Source organism: Calonectris borealis, chromosome 4, assembly GCF_964195595.1.
Source record: "Calonectris borealis chromosome 4, bCalBor7.hap1.2, whole genome shotgun sequence".
NCBI classification, from domain to species: domain Eukaryota; kingdom Metazoa; phylum Chordata; class Aves; order Procellariiformes; family Procellariidae; genus Calonectris; species Calonectris borealis.
Genome location: NC_134315.1, coordinates 9,929,902 through 9,947,617, shown reverse-complemented (window position 1 = coordinate 9,947,617; position 17,716 = coordinate 9,929,902). Strand labels below are relative to the sequence as shown.

At 40.4% G+C, this 17,716-nt stretch overlaps 2 protein-coding genes across 3 annotated transcripts in view; both read left to right on the top strand.

Moving 5' to 3' along the window:
• Positions 1-8,833: 8,833 nt before the first annotated feature.
• On the top strand, positions 8,834-17,706 carry HAUS3 (HAUS augmin like complex subunit 3). Of its 2 annotated transcripts, XM_075148569.1 has the most exons (6): positions 8,920-9,004; positions 9,946-9,996; positions 10,431-11,470; positions 12,588-13,024; positions 14,711-14,939; positions 16,280-17,706. In XM_075148569.1, the coding sequence occupies exons 3-6, from the start codon at positions 10,550-10,552 to the stop codon at positions 16,511-16,513; spliced, it is 1,821 nt and encodes a 606-aa protein (XP_075004670.1). In that variant the 5' UTR covers positions 8,920-9,004; positions 9,946-9,996; positions 10,431-10,549; the 3' UTR covers positions 16,514-17,706. The 2 variants fall into 2 exon arrangements, with proteins under 2 accessions (XP_075004669.1, XP_075004670.1); XM_075148568.1 differs by lacking the exon at positions 9,946-9,996 and having other exon boundaries at positions 8,834-9,004.
• Positions 17,349-17,716, top strand: part of POLN (DNA polymerase nu) — a 106,300-nt gene continuing 105,932 nt past the window's right edge. The window contains exon 1 of the mRNA XM_075148570.1: positions 17,349-17,451. The gene's annotated coding sequence lies outside the window, so the exon portion shown is untranslated. The remainder of the gene's footprint in view (positions 17,452-17,716) is intronic.

The following is a 17,716-nucleotide window of genomic DNA, read 5'->3' as shown; positions in this document are numbered from 1 at the left end:
CATACGACTGTTAACAGGAAAAAAAAAAAGGCTAGTATATTGTTGCTGTTCATTTATTATATAATGAACACGTTCATGAATTGTAAAGTGTTTCCTTTCATGACAAGCAGCTCTTGCACAGAACCTCCTAATGAAAAGAGATTTGAAACTTACAGAAGGAAAAACGAGATTTTAAATTGAACATTATTGTACCTTAGGTCGACCTGAAATTTTCCTTTTAAAGATGAATGTGCTAACTTAATGAGTTCTTCCACGCTGGGTATCCATGGCTTTGTAGATCTTATATTTTCAATAAAAATTACTCGAATAATCTTGAGTGGAAATAAAAAGGGTTTATTTGTTTTTACTTTTTCAGTTATTACAGCTGGGGGCTATTATGCCAGTAAAGAAAAATGACACCATACTGCCTGTGTCCTTCCCCCTCAAGTACAGCCCAGTTTAAGGTGGTATTTTCAGGCACAGCCCCCTTTTCTGCAGCTCGGACCGAAGAAGCCCAGTTGAAGGTGACGGCACAACTGTTCCAAGTGCGGGGTTTGGCGGCTGGTTTGGGCGGCCGCCTGCCCCCCGAGCAGTGCTGCAGTCCAGCCCTGCCCCGGCCGACCCGCGGTGACAGCCGGGGCTCTGACATTCCTTTAGGGACGCCATTCGCCTGCTACTGAGCAGCCAGCGCAGCGCTACCTGTGGCCGTAGCACCTTGGGATGCACAGTGTTCTATTTTTATTACTTTTTTTAAGCTGGATATTTGTGTGTGTGCTCCGTGTGTGTGCATGCATGCATGCATCCGTGTGTGCGCGCGCAACTGTATCTGTAATCACAACATGACTGCAAAAAGCATACCGCTTGCTGCGAGATTAAATACTGCCACCGCCTTGGCAGCTCTGCTGTTCTGTGTCGTGACTGTGCTTTTAGCAGGTGAGGAGATACCACTGCTCAGTTAATCTATTTTCTCTGCAATTACCACATAGGAAAAGAAGGAGTAGGGACAAGATTACAGGGCTGCTGGGTCTTTTCCTCTGTGGAAGAGGCATCTGGAGAGATGAAGTCATCGAGAAGTTCTTTTTATGGAGACGTAGAGGTTTGGCCTGTTTCCTGGAGGGAGAAGAAAGGAAGGGCTTTCCCTTGCAGCACGCAGGTGTGGGGAGGATACACGCCTCTTCCTTGCTCCTGGGTTAGCTCTTCCTCCGGCTCCATGAGTGCTGTCATCATAGGAGACAGGCATAAAAAAACCAGCCTAAAATTGTTAGCTTTTTCTGCAGATTCTCCGCTGCAATTCGGAGGATGAATCCTCCTTCGCGCCCATCCTCTCTCTGCCCAACTTGTACCCCCCAGGCCCACTGCAGCTGATTTATTTATCTTCTGAAAAGAGCGGGGTTTGGCCAGTAGAAACTGTACCACACATTGCTACCCAGAGCCCGGTCCTGGATTGTCTGCTGCAAAAACCAAACCTGGCTCAGAGTGAGTTTTATTGGATTAAAGCAGAAATAAAAAGGCCCCCAAAAATCCATGAGAAGGACAGTTTTTCATCTGGTGTTTATAGATGAGTTTCTATCCTAATTTCTTAGTGTAAGATTTGGGGTGGAAAAAAAAAATTAAAATCTAATACAACTTGCAGCTAACTTATATTAAGACTTTTTCTGACCTTAAACAGTGTTATTTTTCTTGACATGGGTGAGTATGGGTTCAGCTATACCACACGCAGCCTAACATCATTTTGTATTTTAAAAAAGTTACTTCTATTGATCTACCAATAAATTACTGTGATAAACACCAGTATTCTGAGCATCCGACTGTACACTCTGCACAGCCCATTTCAGTGGATGAACTCAAATGCCAGGAGAAGAGAACAGGGAAACGGGAAGGCGTAAAGTTGCATCTGGTGAGCTCCGCCTGCAGACCTGCTCCCGTTCCGAGCCCCGGGGCGTGTTTAGCACAGGAGGTACCTGCAGCAGTCCCTGCTACCGTGACAAGTGATTTTTTCACTGTTTTGCCAAATTTATAGCAGACTGGTAATTAGCGGTGAAATTTTTCATCCTTGCAGATCAGGCCAATGGAAAAGAAACACATTTTTGAAAAGAACCACATCATCACAGCTTTTAATTAAGTAATATTAATTTTATACACTTCATTTTATGATGGTGTTGATAAAGGAATGTCTGCAAAACAGATTACTCTTTCAGAAATCTGTTAATTTTTTTTTAGCTATTAGAGGCCATTGGTTGGTGCGGTAAGAGCCAGTAACCGTTGATACTTAATCCACTAACTTGCACTTTCCAAAATTGGTGGAAGGAGAATATATGCGCAAAACTCTTTAAGGAAGAGCTGTACTCCCTACAAATACTAATGGGGTAATCACATCAGAAATTAATTTCACCAGCAATGAAATGAGCTTAAGTGACTGACTAAATGCACTGTTGTTAATTGGTAGCTGCAAAAGAAACATCCAAGTGTGTTGGGTAACTACCTAGAATTAAAATGCAGGGATATACGAAACAGAAAAGATCAGAAACCATTTGGTCACCTTGGCTGTCCTTTCCACCTGAAGTCTTGTAAATTAACTCCAGCAAAGGGTTCCTGAGGAGGCAGGGCCAGCCAGAGACTCGCCCGTTGGCAAAGCAGAGTGACGGCCCTCCAAGTTCAGAATTTCTTCCTTCCATTTCGCACGAGAGGTGTAAAATGTGGTTACACACGATTTATGTCATTGACAGGGTCCGTGCAATAAGGATTCTTAAGTGATGACATTTTGGAGCCTGTGGAGCACTGACAGAGAGCCTTCTGCTGTTTACCGGTCAAATTGTTACCTAAAGGTTATGGGTGGGTTCTGTGCCAGAGCCAAAGGCCTGGTTCAGTCTGCCAGATGTGTGACACTGTACAGATTCATTTGTACGCACGTACGTGGTGCTCGCTACATTCTGTAGCACACAGAGTATTGTGTTGTCTCCTCATAATATAAATACAAATTTTTATACCTTTTTGTTGTGGTTTTCAGTTTTTTTTAATTTCTTATCATTTGGTTTTTTGTGTATAGCGTTTCGTCTCTTTGCAAATCTTTTCATATAGGCTTAATAATTATTTCATAAGGAGCTCACTGAGTTTTAGCAATTCAAATTAATAGTATGGTATAAAGGTTGGAGTGCGATTTGAATTGAAGTTCTTTTACATACGTTGGCCCAATGTAACCCCAATAGTCATCAACATTATTTGTCTCTAACCATGGGTGCTGTATAAATTTCCACTTTTACATTTCTGAAGACAAACCAACTTGTAAAACAAAGTGCAAATTGAAATGCATTAGTGTCTGTTCTAAGTAATTATACTTTAAATCATTCCAGCTCTGCACAAGATGATAAAAAAAAAAGTTAAAAGGCAGCCTACAAGTTCTGCATGTGTATTCTGTCAAATATGAAAGTCACATCACAAGTGACGTACAGCCAAAAAAGAGCATTTTAGTTTATTACTAGGAGAGATGAGAGGAGGGACAGAACTGAAATGCTTTTGCAAATTGCATCGGTATACTCTCAGCTGTACTGTGTGACATCCACTGGTTTTTGTTTCAGTTTGTCAAGCATGTTGCACTTAAATACAGCGATGTCTTAAAAATACAGAAACAGTAGTTTTAAGTTGAAATCATGGCAAGTAGCTTGTCGATATGTTTGTTTGTTTCAAATAAGCTGAGCTGCTGAATCGGTAAAAATATTCATGTGCAAAGCATAGTAAACTATTTTTTTATCAAAGCTTTCTTTGAAATTACCACTATCACAGAATAAGCATAAAATACAATCTGGCACATCACTAGCTTATTATAAATTAATCTCCAACAGGAAAAAACCTATAATAAACATTTAGCAGGGCTATGTTTTGGGACAGCACCACTTTTCTCAGCACAAGAAAGAATTGCATGGGGTAACAGAATTATGACAAATGTGGTGGCACTATTTTTGTAAATCCTCTACAGTTTATGACCTGTACAGCTTCTTTCCTGACATTTGTAATGTCTTATGATTTGTTTGTAAGAAAAGTAAGTTTCCTCATTTTGCTAATGGTGGATGTTTCAAACTTAATATAAAAAGTCCAGAAGCTTTGCCTATCAGAATGAAAATGTTTTGTCGAAGCCTATTTAAATGGAAGAGAGCCTTAAATTCTAATTAAATTCATGATGATATAACCATCAGCTTCCTCTAAAAGAGGTAGTTTAAAGTGGTTTCAGTGGCGCGGTTCTCAGTTATTATTATTATTCTAGAAACTGTGACTTACCCCGTGTTTTTAAGGACTGTGGCATGCAAGAAAGGTATGATTATGGTGTGGTGGGCAGAGGAGGAGTGGAGGGCTGGCGTTACTGCTGCAGAAGAGCTGGGTTTGGAATAGCAGAGATTGCTGCTGGTAGGAGGCCGATTTCCTTTTGCCCGCTATGATTTTACGCTCCCCAGGCTGAGGATGCAGCTCTATAAAAGCCCCCCAAAAGCTTGCTCTCCTGTGTCACTGCTGTGCAAAGGAACCACTGCCCCACTGGGGAGGAGCTGGCAGGAGTTTGATGGGAGAGGGGGAGCAAGGAAGCGGGAGGCATCAGGCTGGTCCTTCACAGTCCCTGCCGAGGCCCCTGCGGAGCCCTGTTCCCACACAAAGGTTCAGTTTCTTACAAACAAAACCCATTTGCAGACAGCCCAGCTGATCGGCCCCGCTCAGGGTTTTAATACAAAATAGGGTCAGAAGAGTAAACAAACAATTTTCTAGAAAAAAAATAACCTTGTGCATCATATGTCTAAATACATTAGCAGTGTTAGCCCAAATGTATAGGCGCTTCTTTTTTATTCATGGCATTGAATCCAACAAAACTGAAGAAAACTAATCACTTTGACCTGCTTTTCTGGGAATACAAGGTCTCAGAATGAAATCAACCGTTCCTCTAGAGAGAAGATACATGTGCTTGTGAGAGAAAGCAAGCTGGTGCCAAATTTCTGTCTTCTGACTTTGTTATAATAAAAGTTCACATGGCACTTCAAAAGCTGTGCTTAATTCAGAATATAAATTTGCTTAAAGCAATGAATTACTTTTTAGGACGGGGTGTTTCCAAAGAGTGGTTGGTACTCCAGCAATCTGCAGCAGGGACCTCTAACATCCTGCTGCTGCTATGAGCAGATGTGCAGTATGATGCAAAATTAAAAAGCTTCCACACTGTTACAGTTCATCAACTAAAATCTTACTTCCATGTCTTCTCTGTGGTTTTTTTTTCACACAACAAAACAACACAAAGCAAAACCCTAAAGCAATAATAAGCAGACCACTTTTTAAGAGTTTTCATCTGACCGATGTATCCCAGTGCGAGGGTTTATACTGGCCAGCTGCAATGCCTATAGAGTGGCAACCGCACTCCTCGGCTGTTTTTCACAGCTTTGGCCAATGGGTAACCGATAGCTTCTCTCTGAGGTATCAGGCACAATGATGTCATATTTTGCAGTGGAACAAACGCAACATGGCATCGATGGAATAGTGCGGAGCTTGCAGACATCCTTCCAGAAATGTCTATGTCTTAATCTGCTGGAATCCACCATAAAATGGCTTGTAAAGGCAATATGCTATCTAAGCAACCTCTCCAGTTCTCAGACACAGATGCAAAACAACTGCTCCTAGAATGGAAAAAAAAGGTAAGGTAAGCCTTTAATTATGTTTTGACTGAACACAACCAAGAAAAAAATGAATCAGAGAAAAACAATCTTGACCCATAAGGAACTGCAAAAGCAAACACTGAAGCACATGGGGCTGTGGTTGGGTGGGGAAAGGGGCTCTAAGAGATTTCGAAAATATGTTTGTAGGGGAAGGCTGTTGTTTAATCTCTGTCCTAAAAGCCAATCGATGGTCTAGCAAATGAAAATTTGTTTCACATTAGAGGCTTGTTCCTTCAAAATGAGAAGTTTAAGTGCACAATGTTCTGACCTAAAATATTTCAATTCTAGCCTGAATTCCTATGCCAGCGGGGATTATGAGATCATGCTGTCTGTCAACTCCTCTTTCGTCCATCTGTTCCCCTCCTCCTTTCCTTGATAACTTTTGAACCTTCAGGCTAATTTTCACCAAGTTTGACAAAGCAGTGATAGGATGGAGGCTGCAATGATAATCCATGGTGAAAACTTCCATGAAAATTCCGTGTCTGGGTAGAAAGAGAAATAAATTAGTTCCTGCACTGAATGTGTCTGAAAGCTGGCCCAATTGAGCTCTTCACTTTTTCGAGAGGTGGCTACTGGCCAGCATGTATGTAGCTCCAAACCAGCTACAGAATAAGCATATAGTCCTGCTTGCCAAGCTAAACAGATGGGGACGTAGGTTTTGTGAAAGGCCACGAGGAAGGTGGGACATCATAGGCGTGTGAGTCTGGAAAGAGGGAACCGGTCACACAGGGAACTGAAGGCATTAGTTGCAGCTATCCAGATAGACAATTTGATAGACAAAAGATAGACAATCTTTTATCAGATGTGTCTTCTTTCATCTAGGATGTGGACTTCAGTCACAAAGCTGAATTGCTCTCAGGACAGCAGAATTTTAGAAAGTTTTCTAGGTATTATTGATATTTATGAAATTTAAAAAAAACCCCAACAATACTGTTAAGCACAAGCCTCCAAAATACTACTGTAGGACAAGTTGATTTTAGTGCAAGTAACTGACTGAACTAAAATGGCATCATCTTAAGAAATAAGCTAGTGAATGCTTTTGTTCCTTCCCCATTGGAAAGACGCAATGCACTCTATCTGCAAGACGATTTGAAAACTTCAGCTAGCCTAAATTGCAGCTGCATATCAGGCTGTAATCTGATGGGGAGGAATTCAACACTACAGCTCTTTTTACCCATGAGAACTCACTGCCAGGTCAGGGTGTAATTTAAAAGCGTGTCTTGCACAGACCACATTATACCAGAAATCAACATACGGCACTTTGTAGGCAATACAGGTGCTGATTTTGATCTAGAAAACCTCATGCGAGTTAGTCTTAGCTGTGCTGAGCTGCGAGGTTGCTCATTTCCCTGTGTTGATTCATTTAAACAATTGCATTAAGTGAGATTAGAGAAGCTGCACATTTAGGACATGTAGTGGGAGGGCTCAGCCACCCACATACAGACTGGGTCAATGCCTCATCACAGTGAAATGGAGAGATAACATTTCTGGTTGCAATAAATGATTTCTTTCTAGAATAACTGGCCTTAGAAACCACAAGAAAAAAACCTGCATTCTGAATTTAGTCTTCAGCAGTGCAGAGGATCTAATTCAAGAGCTATTAGTGGGTGAGCTGCTCCATAGTAGCAACCACAATACAATTAAACTTAACACTGCAAGAAGAGAGCAAGACAAATAAAGCAGACGGATACTCAATTTTAAGAAAATGACCTATGTAAAAATGGGGAAAAACGCCAGAAAACCCTAAAAGAGCAGTTTAAAAGCAAGAAGCCTACAAACACCCAGAAGGCTTAAAAAAAACTGCACTAGAAGCCCAGGCAAAATGTCTGACACAAACATATTAGCGTGGTCCAAACCTCTCCCCTGCATGACTTGATGAGAAAGGAGGGTATCGCGAGGCGAGTAGGGAAGCCCAGAAAAACGTGGCACGCAAAATGTAAACAGGAAACGAAGACGGCTGAACTCAAGGAGTGGCTGATAAAGGGATGCTCAAACCGTTAGTGAAAAGTTTACATGATGCTCGACTCAGAACCAGCCCTCACAACGCAGAAGAGGTCCTGCCATCATTGCCGAGAACTTCCTGGTGGCTCCGTGAGCAACAGCAGCCAAAAAGCCAAGAAAATGGAGCATCGTAAGGAAGGGCATTGGAAACAAGGGTTTTGTAGAAAACCTTGGTGCACCCACACCTTGAGGCCTGTGTGCAGTCTCGTCTCTGCACCTCAGCAAGGCGCAGCGATGTTATAAAAGGTACAGAGGAGGACAACTGAAACCGTCGGGAAACGGAGCGCTTGCTTTACAGAGGCCAAATTTTGGAACTCTCCAAACTGGAGAGGACAGAGCTGAAGGGAAATTTACTGTTGGTTTCTAAATTGCTATGAAGGCCACAGATAAGGCAAATGCAGAGGTGGTATTCACCGAATCGTGCAATGCTGGAGCTGAGAGTCATTTGATGAGATGAGGAGAGGGTTAAACAATTGCCTTTTTAAGCAGCAGGTAGTGAAGTTCTGGAATTTGTTGCCTCGTGAAGTTTTGGGGGTATCAGCAGGTTCAAAATGGGATTAGACAAATTCATGGACCTGAAGTCCATGAAAAAATACTAAAAGGACTAGGCAGGGGTGAATCACTATTGCAGCAACTGTGGACAGAGGGGTGGCAGCCACCATTAGGGTGGCCACCTCCCCGTCTCTCAGCTTCGGGGAGGCTGGTGGACACACAGGTCTGCGACACGGTTTTGGTCAACGCCAAATGGCAGTCAGGTCCCCCCGTCCCCTCCCTCCCACATGCTGGGCGCAACGGGCGCCGGAGCGATCACAACCTCCGGCGGGCCTCAGGCGACCACCCTGAGGAGAGGGACGGCCCCGCCGCACAGGCCCCGCCTCCGCTCCCTGTGGAGAGCCCCGCCCCGCCGCGGGTCGCCCGCCCACGTGACGTCACTGGTCAGCCGGCCGGCGCCGGCCAACCCCCGCGCACAGGCCCACCGCCCCGCTTTGGCGTGAGGCGGGCGAGCTGCGCGTGCGCGGGCGCCTCTGCGGAAGAACGGCGGGGGGCAGGAGGGGGAGGAGCCGTGGGCGGGGAGGGGGGACGCGCAGGCGCAGTCGGCGGCTGAGCGGTGGCGCGCAGCCGTCTGCGGCGGGGAGGCCGCGCGAGACTAGCGCGTGGCGGGCGTTTCGAGCCGTTGGTGCTGCTGACCGCCGGCGGCCCCGCCCCCTCCGCGCGGGGCCCGGCTCCGGCTCCGGCTCCCTCTGCCTGGGGCGGGGACGCTGCCGGCGCCCTTCCTCAGTCTTCCCGCCGTTTTCTGTGCTCCTCCCCTCCCCTCCGTGCTGTCGCTGAGGCAGAGCGCTGTGGTGAGTACCGAGAGGTGTGGGGTCGGGCCTCGATCGCACCGGGAGGGGGACAGCCGCCGCAGCGTCCCCTCTCCCCTCCGTCTCCCTGACCTGCCCTGTCCAGCTCCGGGGCGCCTTTTAGCCAAGATCCCCTTGGGGCTGTAGGCAGCGGCTGCCCCAGAGTTGGGACCTGGTCGGCGGGCGTTTGGGCTCATCGGGTCTGGGAGAAAGCCCCTGACGGCCCCAGTCGTGCGGGCTGAGCTGGCTGTGGCGATCGGGCGTCCCCGTGCTGGGGACGGGGATCGTGTGGAGCTTCCTCAGGGGTCCTAAGATGTTATTTTTGGTGTTTGATGGCGGCTTGAGCGGCAGCGTCAGCGTGCCTTAATGACCTGCATAGACATACATAAAGCTATGTGTGCTCCTTTTTATTTATTTTGACCACAGCCCTTTTTTAGCATGGAAGGCAGAGGACAGTTGGAAGGCTGCCCTGTGACATGAAACTTGCATAACAAATTCTGGTTCTTATGTAACTCTACGATAAATTAAATACACACAGAATTTCAGAAGGATGGATTTACTTGTTCAGCACTCATGCCCTCCTGGCTGGCTGGCAAAGTGGGGTTTTCTGGTGGAGTGTATGTTCTAGAAACAAAGTATGAAGTAATACCAAACTAAGAAAACCCTGGATATTACCAGAGTATTGCAGACAAGGCCTCCTGACTTTCTTGATAATTTATCCTATTCTTTGCTGTCTGTTGCGCTCACTTTAGGATCCTAAAGCTGATGATTTGTTTGCTGGAAAACAGCAAACTCCTTTTTCTTGTAACTTTTAAGTTGTGACTATTTTCACGAGAGTATTTACACTGATCTTAACTTAATTTTAATTTTTTATAATTGATCAAAAAACTGCATTATTATGTTGAGATATTTTTATGTTAAAGGGTTTCTTGTTCCATTTTCAGAGGAAACTTTAAAATGGAGGTTTAGAAGACAAGATTCTGCTTGCTGCTGAAGTAAAAAAATCTTTATAATATCTTGAAGTGCAGTATAACATCACTGTAGTTTTGTTTTTAGAACAAGCTGAAAACTCTCATTTTGGAAGAGTTAAAATGATTGTGGGTGGGTTTTTTTTATTTAATGTGAGGAAAACTAGGTAAGTAAATCACTTTTGCAGGCCAATGAATTACTCAATATTTACACTTGTTGCTTTTAAATTAATGGTAGTATTCTATTTTAATAGTAAATTTACATCAGTTAAGGAAAACTGTAAGTGTTTGCAAAGATCAGGGATTTAATTGATGTAAAAATATGTATCCTAATTTGATGAACAAAATATATTAAAACATCCCTGAAATAAAAATTGGTTTCTAGTCTTTGAATAGCCACTCTAATCCAGAATAGCATTCAGTCTTCTGATGTGACCTGACCCTTCCTTTTTTCTGTGCAGACTCTTTTTATTAAAATACTGAATATTCATTTAAAATGACAAAAAAATTACAACTGGAATAATACCCCAGATCTTTTCATGTATTTGGATGTTTTCTGCTTACAAAAAATATTTTAATCATGAGCTGTGGAAATGATTTTGTGGAAACTCTTAAGAAAATTGGATATCCAAAAGCCGATGAGCTTAATGGAGAAGATTTTGACTGGCTGTTTGAGTCTTCGGAAGACAAATCATTTCTGGAGTGGTTTTGTGGAAATGTAAATGAGCAGCATGTGGTATCTGAAAAAGAACTGCAAGATTTTGATAGTCTTCTTGAGTCTGGTAAGCCCATTTTGGAAGGAAATGCATTGGATGAAGTCCTTAAAACCTTGAAGCCCATGGATTCAAAGAACAGTAGCCAAGAGGAAGAAGAAGAGGAGGAACTGAAGAAATTAGAGGATGAGTTTCAAACTCTTCAGAAGTTAAAAAAACTTCAAATTCATCGGCATAATAAGCTTCAAATGATGGTTTCTGCAAACAGCCATATGTTACAAACATTAAAAAGCAAAGAGGAAGAAGCGCATAAAGATTTGAAAGAAGGACTGGAAGTGTTTACTGCAGCAAACAATAAGCTTAATAATGAACTGCAGTCTCTTACAGATGCAGCTAAGAAACTGGCCTCTTTCTTCACTGCTTCAGATTCAGACCAAGGGTCAGGTCCACATCCAGTGTTTTTTTCCCAACTTTCTTTGGACAAGTATTTGTCTCAGGAAGAACAAAGCACTGCAGCACTTACCTCATACATAAAAAACCATTTTTATCAAGGTATGTCTGAATGGGTTGAAAATTCACATGAAGACAGCTTTCAGCTTGCGGATATAAGCAAACAAGTCACTTGTGATGACACTAATGAAGTTTGTGAAGAGAGTCAAGAGATGGCCAGGCTCCAGACAGCGTATATTTGTGCTCAACATCAGCTAATTCAAATGCAAGCTAAAGAGGAGAGCATGAATTCAGCTATAAAATGCGCAGAGAGCATGCTACAGTCCTTAAAGAACAAGGTAAGCTGCAGATGGTGATAGAAGGTAGTGGAGTTTTAAAAGGCAGGTGTGTTCAACTGGATCTAGTAAAAGGAATTGCTGAGTTATTGTTATTTCAACTATTTTTACATAGTGAAATTGCACTTTTATGACGTTTTAGTCTGGCTCACAAAACTCCTCTTGCAAAATAGCTCCAGTTTCTATAGTTAGAAATTCTTCAGTATGGCAGAGTAACTTTAATTCTGCTTTCCAGAATTACTACCTTAAAAAACCTAGAATTTAGTAGTACCTTTCCACTTTAGTTTAACTTTGAAATTTCAAATTATAACTGTCTCTGTTGTTTGTACAACAAACAAAAGCTTAACTTTGGTTGAAATTTTGTGGTATTGAGGAACTAATATGATAAATGTATTCCTGTTTATATTCCATAGCATAAACTTGAAAAGTTTTAGTTCAGTGACTTCTGAAACTCAAGTATTTGTAATATGGTGATATTATGATGATGTGTTTTAAATACCAAATAAATGAATCAGGTAGTTGAAGCCTCAGAAATCTCTCAACAAGTGAGTGAAGGGCAGATATGACTACTGGAGTTTAAGAATGTGAAGGAATTGTAACAGAAGGGAAAATCATAGCTTATGCCAGTCATGGACTAACTTGAGGCATCATGTCAGTTTGTGTAATTTCATTTATGGATGACTAGCATATAGGGCTTGATTGATTAGAGTAATTTGAAAAAAATTGTTTCTGATAGCAGTGTTGATAGTCATCCGACTGAATAAAAAAATTATGCTTGCATGTGAGATTTCAGTTAGACGTGCTTGAAATCTGGGTGCTAAGTAAAATACAGCTCTTCTGTTTTTTCCACAATAAACTGTTTCCTGGCCCTGCGATAGAATGAAATTACTGTTTATTGAAATACATTTATTTGATATCTACTTTTAAAATCTGTATTTACCTTACGTTGAAAGTTCTGTGAAATTGCTTGTGGAGTTTTCATTAAATTTTGTAGATACAAAAGATGGAGTGATTTTAATGTAACATAAGTACATGAACCTTGTGTGAACTGAAGAAATGTGTTAGGGAAGTGGCTTGGAGGGAACCATGAAGAAACTGACAAATATTTTGCTTTATGCAGGATATTGGAAAACAAGAAAACCTCGATGCCAAAATATCTAGTTTAAATGATGAAGTTTCCACAATTAAACAAGAAATAACTCAGATAAACAACGAAGAGCTGCTTCCCCTTCTGAAAGAGAATGCACGACTTTTGAGCATGCCAGTGGTGAAAGGATACTTGGATCGTCAGATTGCTCAGCAGGACGATTATTCTTCAAGACAAGATGAAATATGCAGGCATTTGATAAGACAGAAAGCATCATTTGAACTTATTGAGCTAGCCTATGAAATGGAGTTGAAGAAACATAAGGAGATCTGCTGTCAACTTGAGAATTTGGTAGAATCTCTGAAACAGAGCAGTGATGAGTTGCAACAGAGACTGCAAGTGATAACTGAGCAAACTCAGCAGGCAAAGCCAAGAAACACTATTAGTTCAAAGGATGGTTTCTCTTGCAGGTAAGCGTTATAGTCACTATTGAACTTTGACTTATTTTGAAATAATATTGGGGAGATAAAGGCTTAGGCAAGCCAAGCCTTTTCTATTGCTAAGTTCTTAGTTGCTTGCTATAGCTAATTAGTATTTTGAATTCTCCGGAACTGAAGCCTTCAAGATATGAGATTTGTCTCTTGCTTATCCTTTGAAATTCTTTTCAGGTTTGCCTGAGGAAAAACTGTTCAATTGTCAGTCTTGTTAATATTGCTGAAGCATTCCCAAGCGATATCCAGAATATAATGAATGTTTAAAGCCAAACCTGTCTTATATGGTGTCCTGATCTAGGACCTCTTGAAAGTTGTTTTAGAAGTATAGATGTAGAGAGCTGTTAATAACAATGATTTCCCAGATCATATGCATGGCCTCATCAGCTTAGCCTGCAAAAACCCCCATGTGGTAGAGGAGAGGAACAACTCCTTGAATATATGAAATGCGTTTAGCCCATTTTTACTGCTTGATTTGCCATCTGGCTTCAGTGTCCTGTCACCCACGTAGGAGTCTGGTTTTTCACTGTCTAAGTAATTAAGTCTCCTTGTAGCTCAGGTAATACAGCACGAATGTGTGCTGTGTTGCTGTCACTTCAAGACTCTAAACCTTTTGATGAGGTGTATTGCACAGTTATAGGTGTGTTAATGTCAGACTTTTCCTTCTTCTTTAAAATGGTGCTTTAAGTGTCTTTTAATAATTAAGTGATAGTCGAGTATGGTCTTGCACAGTGAATAACTGCAAGAATTAGGCAGCATTAATTTTGCTCCCATTGTGCATTTGCATTGGCAGCTAGTCACATTTTTGTCCAGGTTTATTATTAAGTCTCCAAATCACTGAATCAGAATGTTGTCTGGCTATTTTTTCACTTTTCTTTTTTAAAAAAGGCATGTGTTAGTATTCATGATTGTGAAGGGAAGTTGAAAAAGTTAAGAAACCTCAAGGATTTGTAAGCAGAAGATACTTGAAAGAAACTCAGTTACTTTTGAAATACAGCTCCTGTTCTTATTAAAGCCAATCTGATTCTATTTTGGGGCTCAGCTCCTGAAGATTTTAATATGCAGAGGTGGTAGTAGCAACTGAGCAAAGTTATCGGTAATCGTGTTAGACTCTTCCTGATGCAGTGTAAGGGTCCAGTTTGGTACAGCAAGTATTGCTATCTTTTGCATGACTCATAACTAATTGGAGAATTTCTTAGCAGTCTCTTCATAGGTGGAAAATGGAAAATACTCCAGTAAGCTTGAAAATGTCATAAAGATTTTTCTTACTTCTCATTGGCCATTGAAGTCTGCTATTTTTCAGCACTCAAAAAAATTGGATCTTACCTTGCTGTCCTTGAAGTGTCGGGAAGTAGTTGGCAAAAGCACATTGTCAACTTCTATTTGCATTCATTGTGTACTTATTAACTGTTACTTTGGTAGTTCATTGCTGTTAATTTAATACTGAAATATTTTGGAGTCTTATTAATCACGTACTAGCTATATATAGATAGAATCATTAAATCAGTGGGAGGTGCAGTGGTATAGTAAGAGTCCTGAGCAGTACTGTCCTTTACTAGTCCTCTGACTTATTAACATGAACATGAACGTCTTCTCTTGACTAATAATGACAGGAGTGCTTAGGAAGCTTAAAAATGCTTGTGTGTCTAACTTTGTTTGTTACAGGCTATATCAGCTTCTGGAAGGAGAAAATAAAAAACAGCAATTGTTTAAAACATATGAAAGCCTGGAGCAGATGGCTCAGAAGTTAAAGCAGGACTGTGCTACAGTACAAGATCAGCTAGCAGTGTCTTCTCAAGAACAGTCTCTCCTTTTGTCCAAGCTAAAAAGTGATGTAGATAGCCTTCATGATGCTCTGTATCATGGAGGAAATCAGATACAACTCAGTAGTCGGGTAAGACCTTATCTAGTTATTAAAATCATTACATCAATGTGTGTCATGTTCTTTTACTGAGAAAAATGTAGTATGAAGGCTGTAGGCACACAAACTGCTTCCCACGTCAGCAACAAATTTATTAACATAATGGTGATGGGCCCAGTATTTACATTGTCCTTAGCAAATGTTGGATTTTGTAAATGTTGGCAGGTAATAGTTTTTTGTTTCTGAGCAAATTGTTGCATCCAACTTTTAATTCCTTTCAAAGGTATATACTGTCCTGTATTACTAGTAAGTTTATGGTATGGGAAATATGTTGTCTGGATATTCAGACATTTATATTCATTTAAATTTCTCTTTATTTCAGACGGGCTTTTTTTCCCCTGTTACCTGTAACACCTGAATAGTACGGTTTGGCCCTTAAAAAGCCTGGCCATGGGTGGCTCATTTGGACAAAATAAGAATATCAGAATTTTGAAGGACAGTTGTAGCAAGACAATCCTGCTACAGAGCTCCCACGTGTTGGGTTTAGGGCCTCTTTTAAATGGGAATAGGGGTTGTTAAATGCAACTTGTTACGGTTTTTAAATAATTGTAGATATCTCAAAAGTGAATTGAGGGAAGTCTTCTGTTACATAATACTTCCTTGGTTAAATACATAAAAGTATATTTAACACTTCCATCTGTCAAGTGAATTTGCAATATATAGAACAGTTTTTATTAAAAAATGAAACTTTGTAATTGGAATGATACGTATTTAGGGATTACATGTTATTAAATCAATCAAATAACCTTTCTATTGATTCAAGTTGCCTCTTAAAACATAGTGACATCTCTTTCTGTTGCTACTATTTCTCGAGAAAAGTAATTTCTTTAATAAGGAAATAATGTGCAAGTAGATGACTACCCTACTTACACTGAACTATCATAAGAGTGACAGTTGGGAAAATTGTAGCTGGAAATGAATGATTTAATTTTAAAATTGAATTGTCTTTTTTCTTGTGTTGTTTTTGTTCCGTTTTAAGATTTGACTAGCTATGAAGACTTATAATTGATTGAAAATGTCGTTCAACCATCTGTCTAGTTGAGGGCCAGATTCTTGTGGCTTTAACTCATCTGGTTTAGTAAATGAGTAAATGAAATTATATTTTCATAACCTGATGCGAGTACCATTACACGGAGCTCAAAAGTTACATAAATTGAATAGAATCCCTTATCGCCTGTGTTTCTATTTTTTGGGATGACTTTTCACTTACAAACGAAAGTGGCTTCCAAAAGCAAAAAACTTTTATATTTCTAGTTCAGCTGGTGTATTAACAATACAAAAGTAATAATTTCTTGTCTTGTATTTTTTGTTAGGAACTCACTGAGCAGTTTCATCAACTGGAAGTTGATTTAAATAAACTAAATCAACTCCTTATGGATCTGATTGCTGATGTGAAGTCAAAGAGAAACTTTTTAGAATCCAATAAGCTGCATCAGATGGAAAGAAACTTGTATGTGTATTTTTTCAAAGATGAAGACCACTTGAAAGAGATGGTGGAGAAGCTTGAGCAGCAGTCTGAGGCTAAAGCCAGTGGTCTGGAAGATTAGAATTTCACCACCAGTGAAGTTCTTAATGTTTAAACTTCAATGTACTCTTAAGAAAGGAAAACATATTAATGTAAACTGTCTACAAGTTTATGGAATGATAAGTATTAGCTTATCAAGGCTAACATTTATCTATCATTAAAACGTATGTTTAGCTGCCACAGTTACCAAGTTTGGATTGTATGCTGCTTTATGGCTTTTGGCGTCTGCCCACTGAGTTCAAATCTGTTTTGTCAAAGTTCTTTGATATGAAGTAATACATTGATTATTTGAACGAATTACATTCAGGCTGCTCTTCTGCTAGCCTGTATGTTGATTTCCATTGAACACAGCATAGCACAAAAAGGAACATTTCACACCCTTGCGATAAGTTTTCTTGCATGCTAAGAACCTTTGATATGTGAACTGAAAAATAAATGCGGAGAAGGCATTCCAGATTTTGGAACATGAATGTAATGTGCTCATTCTGAAGAGTTCTCCAAGACAGATGTTCAGTGATTATTTCCCTTACAGCTCTCCTGAGAAGATTCGGTTTTGTTAGAAATGTGTTGGAATATGTACCAGAATCTGTTTCAAGTACCAAAACCATCTGTTTTAAGACCATTCCGATATCTCTTCTGATAATTTAACTTATGGCCTATCTTCTCCATTGATACAGTCCATATGCATATGGGCTCTTCAAAGAAAAAGAATTTTAAATTTACCTTTTGGACTTCTGAGTTTGCTCTTTAATTTATAATAATAGGCATTTGAATTCAGAGTCCTGAGGCTTTCATACTTCTACTTTCATGTGCACTGTTAGACTGTTCATCAAATTTTTATATAGCTTCCTAATATACCAATGGAACTAAATAGGCTTTAATAGAATGATAACTTCCAGTCTTTTGTATTTTGATGGGATCAGCTGTGCGTGCTTTCAAGTGTTGTATATATTGATGAAGGTTAGTAACTTAGCTTTAACTTCAGTAACAGTAGTCTTAAAACTATTTTGATGGCAGACTTTTAAGTTTTATGTGAGTATAACTTATTTTTAAATGTTTAATACTTTTTTTAACTTACTAGTTGGATGTCTTTATATCTGGATTTCATGCTACTTAACTCTATACATTGTGTTTCTTATTAAATGCCAAACACCATAAATTCACTTCAGTGTTGTCAATATTTATGGTGAATCTGTGTGTTGGTTTTAAGTGTGTTATCATGCGT